The 23,803-nt window shown below is 57.3% G+C and overlaps 1 protein-coding gene across 1 annotated transcript in view; it reads left to right on the forward strand.

The window, feature by feature from the left end:
- DACT3 (dishevelled binding antagonist of beta catenin 3) overlaps positions 1-18,790 on the forward strand; it is a 23,668-nt gene extending 4,878 nt beyond the window's left edge. Inside the window, exons 2-4 of the mRNA XM_026658829.2 lie at positions 15,936-16,047; positions 16,583-16,738; positions 17,110-18,790. Of these exons, the coding sequence (XP_026514614.1) occupies positions 15,936-16,047; positions 16,583-16,738; positions 17,110-18,788 (1,947 nt within the window). The 3' untranslated portion in view covers positions 18,789-18,790. The remainder of the gene's footprint in view (positions 1-15,935; positions 16,048-16,582; positions 16,739-17,109) is intronic.
- The last annotated feature ends 5,013 nt before the right edge of the window (positions 18,791-23,803 follow it).

Raw genomic sequence — 23,803 nt, forward strand, 5'->3', positions numbered from 1 at the left:
AGTTTAATTGGGGGGGGGGAATGTAAACAAGGCAGATAAGAATAAAAAGCTTTCAATCAACACAAAACCTTTCAATTGGACCCAGTCTTCTTCTGCTTCTATTTCCTCTACTACTACTTCTTTTTGGATTGCTGGTTGGTGAAAATTTTCAGGATTTTGACTTTTCTTCCCAATTCGGGACAAGAAAAATAGAAAATTCTTGAGGGATGGGCAATCTGTTTCCCATACAGCTGTGCTCCCCACCCCCCATATGTGTGTGTGTGTGTAGGGGAGGGGGGCTTCTGACACCATCCCAGCCTGGTGCGGTGAACTTCCTCAGGGAGGTGCCCTGGCTGATGGAAGTTAGGACACCCCCCTCCCGCCCCCGGGGTGTGGTGAACTTCCTCAGGGGAGTGCCGGTGGCTAGCATTGTCCGTGTCTTTAGCCTTGGCCTGGCCATTCCCGTGATGCGCCGTCTGGCATGCGCTCTGGCAGGCCTCGTCGGTCCCCTGCCTTCCAGATGGAGCTGGGGCGTGTGGGAGTCTTGCCGGGGGTGGGGGGAAACACGTGAGCCGTCTGGAATGGGCCGGCGGCCGGCGGGCTGAGGTCGGCTCATGCCTGAGACATGACGGTGCGCGAGGCTGCGGCTTGGCGTCCGGAGCGGCCCCGGTTTAGGGTTTCCTTGGGAGAGATGCTCAGACAAAGCAAAGCCCAGCCACGCGTCCCCGGCTGCAGCGTCCATCCCCCCCCTCCCCACCCCCCCACCCCCACACACCGCCCCACTGGCTCCGGCTGATTTCTGATTTCTCCTCTCTGCTCCTCGTTTCTTCAAAGGCAAAAGCTGTTGGCGGCTCACGATTGAGGCTGGGGGCCGTGGGGGTGGGATCCTTGGGCAAAGTGCTGTGCTGCCTCTCCCTGTGCCTCGCTCTCCCCGTCAGTAAAACAGGGGTAATAATCCTGCTCAGACGGTGCAGCGCCCGGCGCGGGGAGGTGTGTGGGGGGGCGATCTTGGGTGGGGAGGCTGCAGAATTGAAGCGAAGCTGCTGCCAAGGGAGTAGCAAGAAGCAGGGGGTGAGCCCGTGGTTACAGAGGGGGAGTTGAGCCAGCCAACCCCCCCCCCACTTCCCACTGGACTTTAAATCAGCGGGATGGGGGAGGGCTGAGAGTTGTCTGCATGAGGCAGGGCTGGTGGCAACCGACAGCTGCATGGTCAGGGGCCTGGCGGTAGCTGCTGGGGGCGGACTGGGCCCCTTGGCTGGGCTGGCTGGAGCTGTTTCGCTTTGCCTGCCCCCCCCACCCCCATTCCTGGCCGCCGAGGGATGCTGAAGGGATGCAAGGGGGCAGGCTCCTGCCTGGTGCGCAGCCTCCCTTCCCCCACCGCTCCCTCCTGCGCCTTATCTCTGCTTTATTACTTATGGGCCATAACTGCTGGGCTGGGGGGCTGTGCCGAAAGGAGCGAAACTCCGGCCTGGACTGGCGGGGGAGGGAGGGAGCGAGCTGTAGCTAGCGGGATGGATGGGGCGGGGAGGTTGCTGGTGCCAGGACGGGCCCCATTACGTCAGGGATCTTCCTCTGCATGTCACCCCAACGCAGACCCCGTTATTCCCCCAGCCCCAGAGAGCCCTCAAGACAGACCCTGTTGTCCACCCTCAGTAAGCCCCCTCCCAATTGACCTTAGCACAGACCCCCATCACACCCTCTCCTCCTGGGAGCCCCCGCCCTATATGACCCCAAAACAGACCCCATTACCGCCTTCCCTCCTCAGTCACCATGTGTCTGTGCAGCGCCTGGCGGCCCCGATCTCGGTCCCTGTGTGTCTGGTCAGCGCCCAGCGCGACGGGGCCCTGATCTCGGTCCCTGTGTGTCTGGTCAGCGCCCAGCGCTACGGGGCCCTGATCTCGGTCCCTGTGTGTCTGGGCAGCGCCCGGCGCATCGGGGCCCTGATCTCGGTCCCTGTGTGTCTGGGCAGCGCCCGGTGCGTCGCGGCCCTGATCTCGGTCACTGTGTGTCTGGGCAGCGCCCGGTGTGACGGGGCCCTGATCTCAGACAAGGAAAAACAAGAAAGAAGAAAAGTGAAGCCAACGTGGAAACCCCAAAGTAGTGACATTAGTTGGATCACCCAGCCCGGAGAGCTTCTGATGTGTTCTTGGACCTTGGCCGCCCTCCTCAGCTGGGGAAGCATATTCAAGGACTGCCCCCCAGTCTGGTCCTCTCCAGCTCAGTCTGTCCCTTTCTCGTACCCTGTGCATTAGGATCACACATGGCGCTTCTGTCTAGCTAGGTCCTTGTATGGCCCCATCACCGTGGCAACTGTGCAAGCCCATCACCATGGTAACTGAGCCCCTGATCTTCACAACACCCCATTTTACAGATGGGCAAGTGCTGCACCTCAATTTCCCCAGGGTCACACAGGGACCGTTTGTGACAGAGCTGGGACTTGAACCCTTGTCTCCTGTTGCCTTAAAACCCGAGGCCAGCCTCATTGCCAGAAACGTTGTTGCCTTGAGACTGGAGGGTGAGTCGCAGGCCCAGATGGAAGGCGAGTTTGTGAATTCTGAATAGATGCTTAAAAAAAATCTAAGGGCAGGGATATGCTCTGGTGCCATGGGCCAAAAATCTACCCCACCCTGGTGCTGTGTACTCCTCCCCCCAGAGGTGGCTGCATTTGACTGCTGCTGAGTGTGTGTGCACCATTGCCGTCTTCTGGATAGACTTGGCACGGCTCTGCTGAGTGTCATAAGCCCTGTACTGCTAACACCTACCTTGTGGGAGATTCTCCTTCAGCCCAGATGGGCTTTTGTGGCAGGAGGTGCTGGGTTCTATCCCTGTTGTTGGTGGGAAGTTCTGAGCTACCACAGACCTTTCTCCAGATTATCTTTCTTGAGCGTGTCAGTGGCTTGCTGGAAAGATTACCACGCCGCTGATTGTGGTTTCAGTTCAGGTGGAGGCATTAGCAGCTGTTAAATGCCGCAGGAACAAAAGAATCTGCTTTTATGCAAATATCCCTTGTAATTAAGAAGGCAAAAAAAAAAAAAAAAAACTACCGAGGGGGCGGAAAGCCGCAGAGAAGATGCTGAATGCACAGCCTGGGATGTTGCTAAGTATAGCAGTGGCTAAATCATCCATGGCGTAACTCCTGCGAGAATCAATGGTGTAACAGCTCAGGAAGTTTTTCAAAAGTCCTCTGGATCCAGGCTTCAAGTGCAAATCCCTCTAAGGTCTTCCATAGCCTAACAGGGAAAAATCATTTCTAGGTATATAAACCACACGCACTTCTGTGGAGAGAAATATACATGTATTCAGATTTTATTTATCACGTGCCCTGGCCCAAGACTACTTAGAGAATAGGGCACACAACGGCATTCGGTATTAAAGAAAAATAGGCAACCCCCAATACCCACCCGATGAGAGAAATTCCGCCCCTCCCCCCATATATATATTTCCCCATATCTAGCTAATTAAAGAAATTCAGTCGTGGAACTGCCGGTAAGAAACCTAGGCTGTCTCTACCAAGATCCTTTCCACACCTCCAAAACTGATGCTTCTCTTCAAGAATGGATGTTTTTTGTAAAAGCTCCTCTGGAGTTCAAACCGGAATTAATTTGGGGTTATCCAGGAGCTCACACCACATGATCACAATGGTCCCTTCTGGATCCTAGAAATGCTCATTCAAGACTCCATCCAATGAAGCCAACCTTGATTTTTGTTCTGAGAAAGGATGTTGTGTTTTTCCCCCCGCAGCGAGTTAGGAATCAGTACCAGCCCCATTAATGGTCATTTACAAATTGGTTTTGCAAGCGTAGAAGATGAGAAATTTCGTCCTTCGTCAAAATCGGTGGTTTAATTTTAACCGCCCAAGCAAAATTGTAATTCTTTACCTCGTTAGTGAAGCGAAAGCTTTGGAGGACTTAAATGTTGCTATGGGAGCACCTGAGTAGTTTTTTTTAACAAGCTCTTGTTCTAATGATTTAAACCTCATTCCAGAAATTATGGTTGGGGAATAATCTAGGGGAATTAGATGCTTATGGAATTCACATGCCTACCTCCCTTAGGAAATTCCAGTCCTGTAAGTCAGGTGGGATCATTCATTGTCTATTCCCCTACACCAGGGCAGAGTTGGTGCGTAACAATCTAAAGCCACTGACGGCTCAGGGGAGTTAGGAACCTCAACTGGTCAGGCCCTTTTGTAAAATCCTGCTTGGTGCCTCTCTGCATCTTGAGGCATCTAAATCCCTTTGTAAGCCTGGCCGTCCGTGCCCGAGGCGAACGGAGGGGATGGGGATGAAGCACTTATAAGCAACAGGAAGTTTATTTAAGTTCTTTTCCTTTTAAAAATCCTTTAATGCTTGCCATTTGTATGACGCTTTTCAGCCACGGGGTGCAAAGCGGGTTAGTACGGCCCCGCCCCCTGGTTTACAGAAGGGAAACTGAGGCATGGAGGGGGACAGCAACTCCCCCAAGGTCCTTCAAGAAGTCAGTGGCAGAGCTGGGGAGAGAACCTAGGGGTCCTGACTCCCAGCCCTGCTGCTTTAACCACTAGGCCCAACTCCCCTCCCAGAGCTGGGATAGAACCCAGGGGTCCTGACTCCCAGCCTCCTTTGCTCTAACCACTAGACTCCACTCTCCTCTCGGTGCTGGGAATAGAACCCGGGGGTCCTGGTTTTCAATTGCCCTGGCTCTAACCACTCTCTCACACAACGGGGAATAGAACCCAGGAGTCCTGAATGCTGGTGCGAAACATTGGCCTATGGGTCATGCGCTTTCCTCTGTGCTGGGTGTTTTTTACACACGTGTGTGCAACGTACGTCTCCAACTGTTGTTCCTTTTTTCTCCTCCCCATTTCTCCGATCAGGAAAGCAGCCTTGACTGTCCAAGAGGAATTTTCCTGTGGAGAAATGGGAGCTGTGCTTCCCTCCAATAGACTTTTATGGTCCGTCATCTCCTCTCCTCTTGGCGGTGGGGGGAGGGCGGGGGGAGAACGCGGAGCGGCAGCTTCTTTAAGGGAACGCAAGAGCGAGACAGAGGGAACCGATACAAAGCTCAAGCTGATTACAGGCTGCAATCCCCTTGGCGGCGGTTGGCTATCAGGATCCGGTGTGCTAAAGGAGCTCGCTGTAACGGCGAGGAGAGCAGTCTGCGCTGAACTGCACCGCGGGGACCAGCCATAACTAACTACTTAGTTCGTGCTTTGGCCTGCCCTGCTACCACCTGAGCTGGAGGCAGTGTGGCCTAGTGGCTAAAATGCTGGCCCGGCACTCAGGAGACCTGGGTTCTCTTCCTGCCTCAGCCACTGGGTGAGTGGCTGTGCCTCAGTTTCCCTAGCTGTAAAATGGGAGTTGTGAACCTGCCCTCCTGTGCCCTGTGAGATTTCATGGTGAAGAGTGAGGCTCCCCCCTGCTCCCCATTCACCTGTAGGGTGGTGCCAGCCCCAAAACTCATGTGTCAGCTCCCCCCAGAATCATGAGATGGCCTTACACTATCACCAGACTTTCCCAAATAATGGGGTGGGGGGGGGATTCTCTCCATGAGCCTTTAGGGCATCCCATTTTCTAGCTCTGTCTCCTCTACCACAAGCCCTACAGACTTAGATCTGGGGTAGGTCAAAGCGCAGTCTGGGACAGTTAGTGCATGGCAGGCTACTGCCAGGTAGATTCACGCCCCAGCTTGTCGCATGCTAACAGTTCATCTAGACAAGCCCTTACTTCATTAAGGGAAAAAAAATGGAAGCAGATATTCTCCCATGACTCCGGGAGCTGGGTCTTGAAGTGCAAGAATCGGCAACGCTGGATTATTATTTATCACTGTATATCACAGTACCACCTAGTGGAGATCAGGGGCCAGTGTGCCAGGCGCTGCACGGCCACAAAGTCCCTGCACCAAAGAGCTCACCGTCTAGGCAGGAGAAGCAGAGAGAAGTGATTTGCCAACGCCATATAGTCTGGGCAGAGCCAGAAATGGAGCCAGGGCACCTATCTCCCAGACTGGTGCCCTATCCACCGAGCCAGGCTGCCTCTAGCTGGTCCAACCTTTCTACCTCCTAGGCTAGTACAATGTTGGATGTGCTAGCCAATATGGCCAAGCTGGGAGATTTACTAGCCAGAAGGATAAACCTGCAAGCCAGATGCTGATCTGAAATATGGGGGAGGGGGGCGTAAAGACCTAGCGAGACCAGCCCATGCCTCCGTTCTCCCACTATGGGAGACGAGAATGGGGGCTGGGACGCTTCCCCCGTCTCTGCTCTTCTGGGTCAGCCTCTGCTAGTAGGCATAATGAATCTGAAGCCACCTCTGGCTGCTGGCTCGGTGAAGGGTGGAACATTGAAACCTGGCAGGAAGTGAAAGAGAGAGAAACCCCTACTGTGGTATCCTATGGAACTCCCTGCCACTTGATATTATTAAGGCCAAGAGCATAGCAGGATTTTAAAGGAAGGGTTACAAGTTTTCCATATAAAAGAAGAATAGGAAGTTTTGGTAGAAGGGATATAAGCCTTCATGCGTCAGGGCATACGCCAACCCAGGGGTCTGTCAGGAACTTCTGCTCTCGGCCGGGTATTCCATCATTGCCCATCGAGGGGGCAGGAAGACCGGTTCTTGCACCTTCCTCGGAAGCAGCTGCTGCTGTCACAGACACAGTTCCAATGCTCGGGCATGCTCAGGCCTTTTATCCTGCGCCGGACTTAAAATGGGTGGAAACGGCCCCTTGAGAGTCCCTCCCCCGCAAGGGCTTCTCCCCAGCCAGTGTGGAGCTGGGGTAAGAGGACCTTGATCCCAGCCCCCGACATTGGGGGGCATTGTCGGAGCACACTGCGCTGTGGCTATTCTCTGTCCTCCAGAGGCAACAGCGTGTGAATGAGAGTAGCCCTGAGGCTGCACTAGCTAATCCTGGGGGCTGGGGGAGGCCTAGAATATGACCGGGGGGGGGAGGCACTGTGCAAAGGGGCTTAAAACCACCTCCCACCATCACTGCCACAAACACGGGGTAGGATAGCTGGGAATTGGGCCTCACAATACTGTGCTAGATGAGGTGCTGGTCGAATCCGGCCCAGCAGGTCCTAGGCCAAATTCCTAGTGCCTGTGTGGCATGCAGATTAGAGACTCGCACGGCATCCAAGCCACCATCCATTTGCTGCGCTAGCCACACGTCCAGAGCCTGGCCCTTGGCTCTGCGGGAAGCTGGGTTGCTGCATTGAGGTTACTTTAACTGAATTCTACATTTTAACCCTTTTTTAACCTTGACCTGAGCCGTGAAAGGCGCAGAGTTTTATCCGGCTGGATTCAGCCAAGCCCTGGCGCCCGGGAAGTCATGGGATCTGACGGCACTTTTCCATTTCTGGTTGCTGCGATCTCTGCTTTAGCTCCGCTGCGCCCACCTCCCTGCTTACGGCCGTTAGCTGGACGATAACGGCTCTGCCGAGGTCTGGCTTGTGTCTTTGTCTCCTTATTGCTCCAACATCCAAACATGCGTTTGAATGCAGCCAAATGCAAGATCGTGTGTCTAGGAGCAAAGAATGCAACTACAAGGGGGACTATATCCTGGAAAGCAATGGCTCCGAAACAGACTGAGGGGTCACGGTGGCTGTCGTCTGGCACGTTTATACTGGACACTCAGTCCAGGCTCTGACTCCGGTTTGAGCCCAATGCCCCCCCCCCCTTGTGTCCACACACAAATTGCTCTGGCTTGGGTCAGTAAGCACTCACCTAGGACCCTGCTAGTGGGGTGCATCCAAGCCCTGCTCCTGGTGTGACTCAGGCCCGAGCCCCATCATTTTGCAGTGTGGACACAGCCCGAGTCGGGCTGCAGACCACATAGTGCCGTGTGGACATGTTAGCACGGCTGAGAGACCCTGGCCCAGCACTTGTAAGCTTTGCAAAGCGGTGTGGATGCTCAAGCATGGGCCTGGAAAGGCCGAGTCCACATGCCGGGGTCCACAGACCCAGGTTCGCAGTGCAGTGTAGACGCACCCTGTCAATCCCATCCTCGACCTGACAAACCGTCTGAGCAACCATTTCAAGTGCAAGGCCCTGATTGGCTGGCATTGGAGTAGGGCCTTCAACCTGGTTTGCTGTATCCCTAGCGACCGCCCTGACCACCGGGCTACCCAGTCTCTCTTTTTGGCTAGTTAATGACTTCTACAAAGGGGTGAGATCGAGGCTGATTCTCCAGCCTGGTGGGTGGGGCGCTCCTCGGGGAAATGGGAGACACCGGTTCAATTCCCTGGGCTGGACCATGCCTGGTTCTCATTCTAGTGCTCTAGGCAGGAGAACTGAGCAATCCATGTTTAGTTTTAAAGGGACGGAGTGGAGAGTAATGGTTAGAGCAGGATGGGGCAGGGGGAGTCAGGACCCTTGGGTCCTGTTCCTAGTTCTGGTGGGGTTTAGTGGGTCAGAGCAGGGGGCTGGGAGTCAGGACACCCGGGTTCTATTCCTGCTCTAGGAGGGGCGTGGGGTGCAGGGGGTTAGAACAAGGGCGGCTGGGGGTTAGGACTCCTGGGTTCCATTCTTTGCTCTGCTATTGGCTCTCTGATCTTAGGCAAGTCAGTATGTCTTATGGAAAAGAGGAGACTAAGGGAGGATATGATAGAGGTATATAAAATCATGAGTGATGTGGAGAAAGTGGATAAGGAAAAGTTATTTACTTATTCCCATAATACAAGAACTAGGGGTCACCAAATGAAATTAATAGGCAGCAGGTTTAAAACAAATAAAAGGAAGTTCTTCTTCACGCAGCGCACAGTCAACTTGTGGAACTCCTTACCTGAGGAGGTTGTGAAGGCTAGGACTATAACAGCGTTTAAAAGAGAGAAATTCATGGTGGTTAAGTCCATTAATGGCTATTAGCCAGGATGGGTAAGGAACGGTGTCCCTAGCCTCTGTTTGTCAGAGGATGGAGATGGATGGCAGGAGAGAGATCACTTGATCATTGCCTGTTAGGTTCACTCCCTCTGGGGCACCTGGATTTGGCCACTGTCGGTAGACAGGATACTGGGCTAGATGGACCTTTGGTCTGACCGGTACGGCCATTCTTATGTTCTCAGTTTCCCCATTTGTAAAACAGGGATAGTGCTGAGCAGGTGGGACTGGGAATCTGGACTCCTGGGTTCTATTCATTAGAATGGCCAGACTGGGTCAGACCAAGGGGCCATCTAGCCCAGTATCCTGTCTTCTGACAGTGGCCAGTGCCGGGTGTTTCAGAGGGAATGAACACACCAGGGCAACTATCGAGTGATCCATCCCCTGTCGCCCAGTCCCAGCTTCTGGCAGTCAGAGGTTTAGGGACACCCAGAGCACGGGGTTGTGCCCGTGACCATCTTGGCTAATAGCCATTGATGGACCTGTGCTCCAAGAACTTATCTAGTTCTTTTTTGAACCCAGTGATACTTTTGGCCTTCACAACATCCTCTGGCAAGGAGTTCCACAGATTGACTGTGCGCTGGGTGAAGAAATATTTCCTTTTATTTGTTTTAAGCCTGCTGCCTATTAATTTCATTGGGCGACTCCCTGGTTCTTGTGTGATGTGAAGGGGCAAATAGCGCTTCCCTAATCCCTTTCTTCACACCAGTCCTATTCCCAGAGGACTTGAACCTGGGTGTCCCATATCCCAGGAACGCCTCCTAACCTCTGGACTGTTGGCTGTTCCAGGCTCTCTCTCTTTGTGTGTCTGTCTCTCTCTCTGTTCCCCCCCGTGGAGTTTTTGTGAGTAATTTCAAAAGGTCTCGGTTCGTTCCAGTGTGAAATAAAAACAAATTTCGAAACCTTGACATTTTCTGCGGACGGGGATTTGTGCTTTCTGACTAGCCCCCAGCGTTACCTCTGTATACAGCTACCGGGATAACGTGTCCACACTCCAGAAAGGAGGGGGGAAAGCTCACAGAGAGTTCAGAGGTGAGCAAGTCGAGATCTGGAAAAGCCGCCTCCCAGCACGAGAGGGAGAGAGCTGTCTCTTTAGCTTATTGAAAGGACAGCTAGGAGGCAGCTTGGTCTGGGTGGATAAGCATCCACAGGGGGAGATCTCTGGGGTAAAGGGCTTGGTAACCTACCAGACAAGCCATAACAAGAGGCAGTGACTGGAAGCTGAAGCTAGAGAAAATCAGACAGTAAATAAGACTCCAGTTTTTAACAGGAAAAGGAACTAACCATTGGAACAACTGACTGAGGGGCAGTGGTGGATTCTCCACCGCTTGGAGGCTTTCTGCTGAAATCGGACATTTCTTTCCCGCTCTAGCTCGACCACAAGATATGGGCTGGAAGGGGATTCTCTGGCCTAGGTTATACAGGTCAGACAGGCTGATCAGAATGATGGTCCTTCTCAGCTTAAAATCTCCGAATCACCACAGTAGAGCCCCAGCCCCCCCACCCCCCTGTAGTCACTCCCTGCAGAGTTTCCACCAATCCCACCCCAGATCTCCTTCCCCTGTCTTCACAGAACCCCGAGTACAGCTGAGATTGTCACAATTCCTCTGCCTTTCTGACTGTGGCTCCAGGGCGTCCTGTCTAAATGTATTCCCCCCCCCCGATGTCTGGATGTGACTCTGTTCTGTAATTTATCCCATACGCTCTCCCCGGTGCGATCTTTAATTCGGCGAGGGATAGCTCAGAGCAGTGGCGCTGTGCAGAATGAATGTGGAGGAGCCCCACACCTGGTTCTCATTTGAGCTCTCTTTTGGAGAACGGCGCAAACTATGTTTAGTTTTAAAGGGGAAGAGATGGGATTTAATTGCTAGAGGAGCAGGGATGTGAAAATCGGGACTCCTGGGTTCTATTCCCAGATCTGGGAGGGGAGTGGGAGCCAGGACTCCTGGCTTCTATTCCTAGCTCCGCCATTGACTCTCTGGTTGTAGGGAAAGTCAATATGCCTCAGTTTCCCCAATTTGTAAACCAGGGAAACCGCGGAGCTGGGGAGCAGAAAGGGTTAATATTTATACAGTATCCTGGAGGTGTCGAGTACCGCATACATGATTATATTTGCTGCCCTGTGCTGGTGAGAGGCAAGAAGTGGAACTGATTAGAATCGGAGTGAAAACAACCCAGCTGTGTTCCAGGGTTCCTGAGCGAGGCAGGAAACCCAGCGCATAAATAGGATCTTTGCAATCTCTAACCAGATCAGATCCATTTCCCTGAGGCAGGTTGCCTGATATTGCGCTGCAACTAATCTTAGCCACGAAGCCAGGAGGAAAGTAGGCTAGATTTAAATATATGCCCGGCCTCTTTATGCAGAGTTTTTTTTTTTTTTTTTTTTTTTTAAATGTGGTTTCATATGATTTTAAAAATTGGGAGGGGAGAGGATTTCATACTGTGGAGCCATATTGATCCTCCCACACATGCGGGGTGTCATCAGGGTTGGGGTCATTGGATTCACAGCGCAGTCCTGGTAGCAGTAGTAGGCTGTTATCTTCTATGTGGATCTGCCACTAGAGGGGGAGGAGAGACACATGTTGACTGTGGGTTTCACAGCTATATTCTGACACCAGAGGGATGTTGAGGCTCATGACTGGTCCTCCTCCTATCCCACTCCCTCTTCCTACCTGCCTCTCTTCCGTTCCCCCCATCCAGCCTTCTCATTCCTCACCCTTCTGCATTCCAGCCTGGCAGCTGTCTCCTCTTCCATGCTGCATGGTAACAACAGGGGGAGCACTCGGAGAGCCGGAGAGAATCTCCTTGCTCTTTGTTCTGCATTGCCCCCGCTACCCCCCAGCATCCCCAAGGAGCAATTTCCAGGAGTCCTGCTCAGCCCCTGTAGCCCTGGGCTGGAGCATGTTCAATTGCTCTGTTGGGATGGTGCATGGGCAGTCTGGTTGGCACACAGGACAGATTCTCAGGGGAACAGCAGAAGGCACATCCCTGGCCCCTCTGCCAGATTTCAAGTCCCTGCCCCAAAGCATGGGGGCACTAGAGCTTCTCAAACAAATGGCTGGAAGAAAAAAAAAATTTTTTTTGGGGGGGGGAGCATGGCCAAAGTGCTGTATTTCCCCCCTAACTTTGTTCTCAAAAACAGCTGACCTGTTTTAGCTGAAACTTTCCAGAAAAATTCAGCCGGAGGCTGACACCCACATGGAAAATTTCAACCTGAACAGCTAAAGTTATAAGTAACCGAAAACAGGCTCTTATAATGGAAACTGTCAGACAACCTTAACGATTGACATTGCTATCTGGGCTGCCGATAACACACCCATGCAAATCACAGATCTAGTGCTCCTTGCCGTTGTATCCCAGGATGTATCTTTCAGCTCCATCCTTTACCAGAGGCTAATCGCGGCTGCTGGCAGTTGGATCGGGATTGGTTTTTCAAACACATTTGTGTGTGTGGATTTAGATGTTTGAAATGCGCCAGCACCAGATATTACAGAGCTTAGCAGGATTCCAAAAAGGATTAGCCATTTATAGGAATAATAAGAACGGTTGCGGCTACACGCGCTGGGATGAAAATGTACATGGGATATAAATCCGCCTGCCTCGGTGTATAATCCCACTGCAAACGGATGGAGATTGGGAGAACTTCCCTCATAGGCAGGTTAGTTGGTCACAGTCCTATCCACAGTGCCTTGCACCTGCCTCTGAAATACCTGGACTAGCCACGGGGAGGGGGCTGCTGGGCAATATGGGGCACTGCTGGGATCTGTCACTTCCTAGGGGGGGATTTTAAAGTTGTTTTCCGGTTTAAAAATCTTTGGGCCAGGAGCTCAGCTGGTGCAAATTGGTGCAGCGCTGTTTGCTCCAATGGAGTGATGCTGACTTACACCAGCTGAGGATCTGGTTCTATTCATTCCAGTGTTGCTGGGCCAACTCCAATAGAGTGACCCCCATTTATACCAGTTGGGGGCCCAGACCCTTAGCGGACATCAGTATCTCAAAGACAATAATTTGGTTTTTATTCTGATAGGGCCCCTTGAAAAAAATTCTTTCCATGCTGTAGGACCAAACAGACCTTTATGGCTGGCATTTTAACTCCCAGGGCTCCTGGGTTCCCAGCTATGGGAGGGGAGTGGGGTCTAGTGGATTGGAGTGGGTAGGAGGAAGGGGGCTGGGATCCAGGACTCCTGGGTTCTATCCCTGGCTCTGGGAAGGGAGCGGGGTCTAGTGGGTTAGAGCAGGAGGGCTGGGAGCCAGGACTCCTGGGTTCCATTCCTCACTCTGGGAGAGGAGCATGAGTTAGTGATTAGACTGTCAAATTGCCAACAGCCTAACTCAGAGCAGGGCTAGCCGACACCGCAGTGAAAACCCCAATGGCTGCCGGTTCGGCCATGGGACCTGTATGGCTGGATCATCTGGCCTTCTGGGAAGGGAAAAGTGCAGCGAACACATGGGTGATGCATGCAGGTCGTTTCAGCCCTTACATGTGTACTTAATGTGGTGCCTACATGCCCCCTTATAGTAAGGTGCCCAGATACTGTGGGGATGGGCGTGGGATAGTAGGATAAGAACCTGACTAGCGCCATTGGAGGATTTGATGGGGCAGAAGGTCCAGTGGCCAAGGCCATTGAGGGCCAGCGGTTTTCCAAAGCCCAGCATCCACACGTGGGACCTCGGCACTCAATTCATTTAGGTCGCTAAATGGAAATTCTGGCCTGGCTTGTGAGTGCTGCCCCCTTCTGGATAGTCCATGTAACAATCATCTCAGGTCCTGCTCTTGCCCCATTAATATAGCACCTGAGCACCCCACAAACTTTTAATGTAAGGATCTTCCCAGCATTCCTATGAGGCAAGGCAGCTATGCCCATTATACAGATGGGGGAAACTGAGGCACAGAGAGCCTGGTGTCCAAGGTCACCCAGGGAGGCTGTGGTGGAGTCTGAGGCTAGAGTCCCGGACTGCTAGGCTATCCTTCCCCCTCCCTCACCAGCCTTGCTCTTTCTCTGCTATCCAGACCCTGCTACGCTGACGCCGAAAGACCTGAAGAAAACAAACCCTCAGCCCCCCCCCCCAGAGTTTTACAGTTTTTTTGAGGTGGGGGGCATAGTTAGGAAATTTGCCATTTTTACATCCAGCCTCTTCACAAAATGGCCGGACTTCACCCATGAGCCTGACACCGAGGGCCTCTGGGAGACAGACGGTGGAAACAGGGGGGGGACGGTTAGGTGCCGGGTTGGAGGTCAGGAATGGGGGGGGGCATCGCCCCTTCCGTGGGGGTGGGGGTGTGGAGAGATTTATCAGATGTCCCTAGAGCAGCAGGATAATCCCTGATTTTGAATGTCACTAGTGATGGGGGGGGGGACATGGGCTGTATTTATTGAGTACGGGGGTGGATCTGGGATAGGATGGCAATACCCGCCCCACGGCCCCTTTGTCTGCAGCCCCCTGAGCTGTAATTTATTCATCGACGTTGCCGTTGTAGGAGGAATAATTAATTTCCTCCGGCGCTGACCAGGTGTCGCCCCCCCACTTTCCCCAGGAGCCATGATAAATGAACCCCCCCCTCAATCTTTGAGCTGAAATTCACCCCAGGCAGAGGGGAAGGCAGCCAGGCGTGAAGCAGAGATCACGGGGATGGGGGGGGGGTATGTGTGCACGTGTCCCCAGTGCAGGGCTGGGGAGCTCTCCCCAGGGTGGTCTATGTTGGAGGGGTAGGGGAGGCTTTCCTTTCTCTCCTTTTCCCCCACTCGTTCATTCTCTCACTCGTTTTTTTCTCCTTTTGTTGTTGTGTTTTCTGTCTGTCTATCCCCACGTAACCCCATCTGTCCGTCCGTCCCCAACACACCTCTCCTTTTCCCTCTCGCGCCCTCTTGTTCGATTTCGCCTGTCCCGTTCGTTCTCTCCTCCCCTGTCTTTTCCTTCTCTCTCCTGGGGCAGGAGAGCCGGTTTGAAATGTCACCGGAACCCACGGGCTGGGGCTGACGGTGGCCCGGGCTGTGGGCTGAACTGACTTGTAGCCAGGCCGCTGTTCGGTTGACGTGGGGTGTTAAGAGTTTGCCTGAACGTGGTGGCGCCGATGCTTTAGGGATCCAGGTTTAACGTCCGCTGGCTGTGTTGTGCTTTGTTTTATTCCTGTCTTGGTATTTTAGAACATTTTTCAAAAGTTTTAATGAAATTTGATGTGAATAAAGGTGTTTTTCGTGACGTCTTCTCTCCTTTTCTCCCTGTTCTTCTCTCTCCTTCTCTTCTCTCCTCCTTTTCCTCCTTTCTCTTTCTCTCCGTCTCTTGTTCTCCCCCGCCCCATCCCGACTGGCTCTGGCCCCGAACACAGAACCCCCCCACCACCACCACCGGCGCCCACCCTGGCTCCTTGCAGCTCAGGAAGTTTCCCACCACCTCCGTTGGGCCCAGGAGTTCTGGGATCCGGCTGCCTCCTGCTTTCCTGACCTTATGGGGCAGGGTAGAGGCCAGCACAGGTTCCAAAGAGCCTGGGGCCCGTCTCCTGGCTCCCTGGGCCTTGTTTCCCTGGGCGGCTGCACACCCCATATCTGGGGGTGGGGGTTGGGGTATCCCAATGCAGTGGGGCCAGGTGGTAGCTGTTTCCCCTCCCCCCCAGCCCTGGAGCTGTCAGCTCCCTCCCTTCCCTGGGGTGAGGACGTCTTCCCCCCCCCACACACACACTTTTGTCTCCAGCAGAGTTTGAGCGACAGCCCCAAATGGGTCTCATTGTCTCCCCACACCCATCTGTCTGGAGGTCAAAGGTCACCCAGCGGACCCTACCCCCCCATGTGGGCTGTCTGCGGCACATCCCCCCTCCCGCCATGATATCCCCTCCCCCAGGGTGCAAAGTTCAACTGAATGTAAACATGGTGGGGGCGCTCAGGGGCTAGCTGACCCCCCCCTGACTATCTACCGCTGATGGGGGGTGGCAGTTTGAGCCCTGATTTTTGGGAGAGGGCTGAGGGGGGTGATGTGCAGCAGTGGCTGCTGGGTGGGGGGCACTGTTAGGGGGGTAGTTGAACCCCCCCAAATGGGGGGGCTTGGAAGGCTCCTGTTGCTGGAGTATCAATGCCTCGCTAACATCCCCCCCCCCCTCTGGTTCCCTTCCAGGATGCGCTGCCCGGGCTGATGTGGGAACTGGAGCAGCAAGTAGGGGGGCTGCGGCTGTACCCCGAAAAGGCCTGTGGGGAGGCAGCCGAGACGGACAGCTGGCCCAGCTCGGGTAGGGACCCCGGTGGTGTGATATGGGGGGGGGGTGTGTCTCAGATCGGGGGAGAGATGCAGCCGACCCTCACCCCCAGTTATCCCTGCAGGGAAAGGGGACCCCAGAACTGCTTCTCACACCCCAGATTCCAAGCTGAGGCCCTCCCAGGGAACGGGCTGGCTGGCTGCCCCATGGGCTGCTCCCATCCCCCGTCGCAGGTCCACGGTCAGCTGACCCGACCTGCCCCCATCAGCAGTTCCCACAGAACATGGGACCAGTCCCCTCTACTGCTCTGGGGCCAGTGCCCCCCACACATTCCCCAGTTCTCCTTGTCTTCCCTCTGCCCCTCCAGCCTGGTCTATCACTGCCCCCCGCATCACCTGCCTCTCCCTTCCCTGCCCCCAGCTGATGGCTGCCTCATCCCCTCCCCCCAACTGATGGCTGCCCCCCCACGTCCATCCCTGCCCCCCAGCTCATGGCTGTCCCACAAATCCATCCCTGCCCCCCGCAGCTCACAGCTGCCCCCTCAGCTCACAGCTGACATCTCTTGCAGGTTTCTACGAGGGTGCCTCCTCCGCGGTGGCCTCAGACTCGCCGGCCTCCGGCTTCGGGGACTCTTCCGGCTTCCCCTCCGTCTCCGGCTCCTGCTCCCGCATCGGCCAGGCCGAGTCGCGTGGCAGCTACGCCAGTGAGCGCCCCAAGTCCGTGGGTGAGCGGCTGCCTGGCTCCTGAGAGACCAGCGCAGGGCTGGGGTCGCCCTGCTGAGCTGGTGGGGGGAGGGAAGGATATGGGGCCGGACGGGCCCATGGGTCGGGTCCTGGGGGATACCGGGCCGGATGGGGGCTGTGGGTCGGGTCCTGGGGAATACCGGGCCGGATGGGTTGTCAGGGACTGTCCGGTCTTGGCCAAGGAGAGTTGGGGGGTGGCGAACGGGGCTGGCCTGTCTCTGGGGTTGCCTTCGTCCCTATGGGAGCGAAGAGGGCCGAGCACTGCCCCCACCAGCTGGAGCCTCCCTGCATGGGTCTGTCCCTCCCTCTGTCCGCGGGTCTGTCTCTCAGTCCGTCTCTCTCTGTCCCACAGGCGAGGTGGGCAGCAGTGGCAAAGACAGTGCCGGGTGGGGCATGGTTCCCCGCTCCTACTCGGCCCCCTACTCCAGCTCTCAGGACTACCCCTCCGAGCCGCCCCCGCGCCTCCCGCCCCGGGACAGCCTGGACCCCTTCCTGTACCCCAGTCCCCTTCACGCCGTGGCCATGCAGAACCCGCTGCTCCGCGGCCGCCTCTACGACGCCACCCCCTTCTCGCCGGGCCTGGCCTATGGGGCGGAGCAGGCCGGGGGGCTGGAGGAGTTCGGGGGACAGGAGCTGACCTGTTACCCTGAGGCCGCTCACTGCCACAAGGTGGAGAGCTACATCTCGCGGCTGATCCGCCGGCGCAGCCAGCTGGCGCGGGGCGGCAAGCCCCGGACTAGCCTCAACGCCGAGCCGCCTGCCAAGGCAGTGGCCCGCCAGAACAGCTTCTGCAAGAGGCCCTCGGAGCTGCTGGGCCCCCAGGCGGACCGCAAGCACCCCCCGGCCATGGAGCGGGGCAGCAGCACCCCCTCGCCCTGCGGCTACGAGGGCGGGGCCGGCGCGGCTGCCCGGATCTGGTCGTCCTGGGACGCCGCGGCCGAGAGGACGCTGGCCGGCAAGGGGCCCCCCGAAGGCTACGCCCCCCCCCACTCCAGCCTCAAGAAGCCCCCCAAGCTGCAGGCGCTGGCCCACCTCCGGCCTGCCCTGTCGGTGGATCACTACGAGGAGGGGCCGGGCGAGGACGGCGCCCACGCCAGGAATGGCCAGGAACCCGCTCCCTACGAGGAGAGGGGGGGCCGCCCCCCGCTGGCCTGCACCGAGGACGGGGCCTGCCAGATGGTGAAGGCGCAGTACATCCCGGCCCAGCAGCCCCCCCGTGCCCAGCAGGCCCACCGAGGGGCCAAAAAGAAGCCCCCTCCCCTCACCAAGGGGCGCTCGGTGGAGCTGTCACCAGAGCGGGCCCCGGTGACGCCCAGGGAGAGGCCTCGGGCAGCGGCGATGCCCAAGAAGTGCCGCTTCACCGAGGAAGGTGGGGAAGTGCCAGGGGGGCGCCGGGCTAGTGCCAGGAAAGGCTCCCCCCGGGGCAAGAAGGCGGCGCGCTCCCAGTCGGAGAACAGCCTCCTGAACAAGCCGGGCGCCTCGGGCACCAAGTACCACACGGTGGAGAGGGACGAGGTGGTGCTCAAGCCGTCCCGGCAGCGCCGCCCCCACCCCGGCGCCGCCGGCTACCGGAAGTGGCGCTCGACGGCGGAGATCTGCCAGGAGGAGGCGGGCGCTGGGGAGCCGCGGCGGAGCCGGCGGGCGGGGCGGAGCGGTCCGGGCGCCGCCTCGCCCCCCCGCAACGTGCTGTACGGCTACGCCGGGAGCGACTCGGAGTGCTCGGGCGGGCGGGGCGGCGGGGCGCGGCGGGCCCCCGTGTGCCGGCTGGAGGAGGGACTGGCCTATGGCGACAGCGAGTCCAGCCTGAGCGAGGGCGGCTCGCCCGCCTTCAGCACCGGCTCCAGCGACACGGACGAGAGCAGCGGGCTGGTCTGGCCCCAGCAGCTGTCGCCGCAGCTAGTCGCCAGCGCGGGGCCCGGCCAGGCCGGCGGGCGGCCCAAGGTTTTTGTCAAGATCAAGGCCTCGCACGCCCTCAAGAAGAAGATTATGCGCTTCCGATCGGGCTCCCTGAAAGTGATGACGACGGTGTGAGATCCTGGGTTGGGGGGCGGGGGGGGGGGGTCTAATCCCCCCCCCCCCGCCATCCCCTGCAGCCTGGGGGTGCCCCCGACGCACACCCTCTCCAGCCTCCTCCACCCCCCAACCAACTCTGCCCCATACCGCCCTGGCCTGGGGCAGCCTAACCCATTCCCGGTCTATGCCCCCCTGCCTGGGGGTGCCCCCCAACAAACCCTGCCCCATACCCCTCCTGGCCTGGGGGGGCACTGACCCACCCCCGTCTACACCCTCCAGCTTGGGAGTATCCCCTGACCCATACCCCTCCAGCCTGATCCACCACACTCCATACCCCGTGGCCTTTTGAGGGGGGCTTGACTCACCCCCCCATCTACCCTACCCGTCTGGGAGTGACCCTCTCCCAACCTGCTCCAACCCCTTCAGGATTATCCAGCCGACCCCCACCCTCAGCCTGGGAATGTCACTTGACCCAACCCCCAGCCTGATCTACACCCTGACCCGCCCTAGCCTGGGGGTTCCCCTCGACCCCTTATTCCACCCCCCAGCCTGCCAGGCCCCTGACCCACCCTGGATCCATGCACCCCCCTCACCTCATGCCCCCCACTCCTACTTGCCTTGGGAGGGGCACGTCATCCCTCCATCCCACCTAGCTTTGGGGCCTCTTTGATCTCCTTTCCCGCCGGTCCAGTTCTCCTCCCAGGGTTGCCAATTTTGGTTGGATGTATTTCATCCAGTGACATCATCTTTAATTCAAGATTCATCTTTAATTCCTGGAGACTCCAGGACAATCCTGGAGGGGTGGCAACCCTGTCTCCCCTCGTCCCCAAACCCTTCCCTCTCCAGCCCCGTGATGCAAACGTCAGGCCGGAAGCTGGTCTGTTCAAGCCCCCAGGTTTCATTTTTAGCAGAGGTGCAAGATGCCCCCCCACCAGTCTCCATGGGCAGGGGGATGCCATGAGGGGGCAGGGGGCGCTGGCTGCTAGGGGTCAGTGGGTTACATTGCAGCCAGGCAACTGGTGCTAAAATTAATTGGGGAGGGAATTGGGTGGGGGAGCTGCGGTCTGCCCTGGCTTCCCTTCACCATTGTTCGTGAGCACTCACTTCCTGGTGCGAGACCCTCGCTGCCAACCCCACACCTGTCCCAGGGGAAATCATGGCACTGGGAAAACCCTGATGCCGAGCTGCAGCGGAGACGCTAATGGTGAAACCGGGGCACTAGTGAAATCGTGGGCCCTGGGGTGATGCCCCCCGCATGGGGTGGTGAGCTGCGTTTGGGCCACTAGCCAGGAGATTGTGATGCTGATGCGATGGTGTCTGAACGGACGAGCTCTTTGGGTCTGTTAATGGTGACGCTGTGGGCACTAGTGAGCTTGTGCCAACAGCCTGGCGGCTGGCACCGAGCCGTGCCTGGGGCACGAGCACTGTAATCGTGCCCCACTAGTGTTCATCGCCTTGCTGGGATCTGGGCCCCACCAGGCTTAACAGCAGCTTCTGGGTTAGGACAGACCTCTGTCTTTCCCTGCACCCACGGATCATGCCCCAGGGCTTCGGCGTGACGGATTAAGGGTGCAGAGATCTCAGGGTGGTGGCACCCCCGTCCTCTCCCTTTGGGAGCCTATGCCTGGGTGCATGGACTCTAGCTGCCCCCCGCACATGCTCCCACCGCTGCAGCTCATCCGATACTCTAGGAGCCCCTGATGAACGTGGCGGGCAGGACGGGGGCGTGAGATACAGGGGCCTTTCCCCTCGAGCTCCCAAATTCCAGTCCCGCCCAGCTGGGTAACGCTGCCCCGTCTGCAATTAGTTTGTTGGGTCTCAACTCCCACCAGGAGCCCGGGCGCTGCTCACCATCCCCCTCCGTGACAGGGGTCCCTCCCGGCCGGGGCTGAGACTGACTCGGCAGCATTTGGGGTGCAGGCATGAGGTTCCCCCTGCCCGGGGTTGTGCCCACTCTGGGGCTAGACCAGGAAGGATCCCTCTCCAAGGGTCACCATCTCAGCAGCGATAAAATTCCCCTCCCCAGTTGTGTGGGTTTCATCTCTGCCAGGGAGGGGGTGGGAGTGGGAGCCCAGGGCCGGTTACTAAGGAGATCCAGCCTGTTCCGTTACATCGCTCCCCTGAAATAGACACCCGTGCCCGCTACACAGATAATTAACTGTGTTATTCCCCTGCCGCAGACCCCGGCCCCGCTAGCGGGGGAACGGCTGGGCCAGCACTTCCATGGAGCGACGTTCACCACGTCGCATACTTTTTAAATGAACGTATTTATTATTCTGATTTTGTAACGTAACTCCCCTGGAGTCCGCGCTGTACATAGGTACCTCCCTGGAGTCTGTGGCAAACCCCCCTGCCAGTCTTGTATTTCTATATATAATTTCCCCCTCCCCTTCACCCCGTTTTTGTAAATAAAAATCAGTGTTATTTGTGGAAGTGCTGCTTTACTGGCGGGGCGGGGGGGTGGAGGGCAGGGATTGAAGCACCCACAAAGTTAAGGGGGCAGGTTGCTGAGCAGTATTTGTTATTATGGTAACACACAGAAAACCCCACTTGAGATCAGGGCCCCGTCGCGCCAGGTGCTGCCCAGACACACAGTGACCGAGATCAGGGCCCCGTCGGGCCGGGCGCTGCCCAGACGCACAGTGACCAAGATCAGGGCCCCGTCAGGCCGGGTACTGCCCAGACGCACGGTGACCGCTACCCAGACACACACTAACTGAGATTGGTGTCTCATGGGGCCAGGCACTACACAGTAACTGAGATCCAGACCCCCCATTGCATGCAATGCATGTCCGTGAGTATGCAAACAAGTGGCTTTTGGTGTGGCACAGGGGTGGGTGGAGCTAGATACCCTGGTGTGGCTGGGGAAAGCAGGCCCCACACACATGCCCTGTGACTGACTGACGGTTGGAGAGCTAGTGGGTCAGACCCTGGCATTTTATCCACCTCCCTGTGCCTGGCGTGGGTCAACCCCCCCATGGCGGCATCATCCCACCGCTGACACCAATAATGAATTTGGAGGGAGATTCCAGCCTGCAGTCATGTCCATGGGCTGCTTTGAGCTCCAGGCAGTCACTGTTAAAAACACTCAGCCCAGAGACCCTTATGAAAACCAGATGCTTGAAGCAGCCAGGAAAACGTTCCTGCCTTCCAAATTCTTTCCCTCGGCCCCAGGAACGCCGGCGCTTGGCCCCCTCCCCTCCCCCCTCCCCAGCCCTTGCTCAGCTGAATTATTACGAGCTGTGGACAACACGCACATTCTCCTCCTCGAGCCGTGCTTGGAAGCCAAAGTGTGGAGCCAGTTCTGCTCCCTGCCCCCCGCCACCCCGGCTATGCAGATGGTCTCTGCTCCCCCCAGCCTAGGCTGCTGTCTCCCCCACTCCAAAATCTGAGCTTCCGCACTCTCTGCACCCCCACTACGGCGTTGTGCTGTCTCTCCTGCTCCTGCACCCCCACACCTGTGCTGTTGTGCTCTCTGCACCTCCAAATCTGGCCTGCTAAGTCCCATGCCCCCTTGCACCCCCTTACCTGAGTGGCAGTGCTCTGCACCCCTCTCCCCCATATCCCAAGCCTAAGCTGCTGTGCGCTGTACCCCCAAACATGCTCTGCTGAGCCCCTCTCCCCATGTACCCCAGTGCTGAGCTGCTGTCTGCTGCACCCCAAAACCTGAGCCGCTGAGCCCTTCTCCCCCTGCACCCCCAAACCTGAGCTGCCGAGTGTCTTCTCTTTCCCACCCTGCCTTGTGCATGATACGAATGAGGGGTTCACCTCCCCATGCCTCTCTCTGTGGGTGGGAATGGGACACCCCCACTTGAGGAGGCAGAAGGTTCTCCCTCCCCCCATTCACACCCGTGCTGCAGGCTAGGATCTGCCTGTCCCCTCCCTGGGTGCTCCATCTCCTCGCATGGGGGAGGGGGGGAAGCAGGGACCATCGGGCTGCCTCCCGTTAGGGGAGCCTAGGGTAGAAACGGGGGGGGGGGGATTGATCCAGGGAATGGGGGGGAAGGAATGGGACCACACCCTTTAATTTGTACCATCTGCAAATCACACTGAAACCTGAGCAGAGCGGGTGGGGGGAGGGTTGGAGTTTGTGGGGTGGGGAATGGGCTATTGCGGGGCAGGATGTGAATATGTTGGGCTCCCCCAAAAGGCAGGGGGGGTGGTTGCAGTGGTTGGCTCTGGCTGGGGTGGGGGGCTGGGCTGTGGGAAGGGGCTGGTGTGTAGGAGGGCTGGGGATGTTGGGAGGTGGGGGGGGCAGGGATCTGGCGGGGGGAAGCCTGGGCTGTTGGGAAGGGTGGGGGGCTGGGCTCTGCTGGGCATTGGGGGGGCTGGGGGCTGGGCTGTGGTGGGTGCGCTGGGATCTGGTGGGGGGCTGGGCTGTGGCAGAGGGGAACGTGGGGAGGGGCCGGCTGCTCTGCCTGACTGAAGCGGCTGGGCCTGCGCTGCGCTGAGGTCGAACGCCTGCCAGATGTTAGACAGTGGCCCCCTTTCATGGCCTGCCCCGAGCCAAACCCACCAGCCGCTGGGACTGTGTGCGCTTCACGCTGAGGCGGGGGGAGGTGCGACGGGCCTGTGGGACCCACGATCCCCTCCCCCAACACCCAATGGGGATGGGGCTGCTTAGCCAGCGCTGGGGAGGGGGGGCTGTACCAGATCTGTGTGTGCAGGAAGGTGGTGCCCCATTCCTTGGCACCAGATGCCTCGATCCCAAGGCCGGAAGGATCCATTGCAACTGGCTCATCTGACCCCCCTGCGTGGCACAGAACTGCATGAAATAATCCCCAGAGCAGATCCTTTTCAGGGCGGGGTGGGGGGGCAGGGAGGAGGGGACCCACCCCTCCTGCAGCCACACCAGATCTTTGCCCTGGCAGAGGCCCAGACCTGGGTGTGTGGGTCTCTGGGGGACTGTCGTGCCATTGCAGGGTTCTCCCAGAAGCGGGGGTGGGAGTCCTGGGGGGGACATCAGGGCAGTGGGGCTGGACAGTACAGCTTGGAGCTGGCAAAGCACCACTTGCCTCCCGAGGGGCATTGGC

Source organism: Terrapene carolina, unplaced genomic scaffold, assembly GCF_002925995.2.
Source record: "Terrapene carolina triunguis isolate 2854851 unplaced genomic scaffold, T_m_triunguis-2.0 Scaffold517, whole genome shotgun sequence".
Lineage (NCBI taxonomy): Eukaryota > Metazoa > Chordata > Testudines > Emydidae > Terrapene > Terrapene triunguis.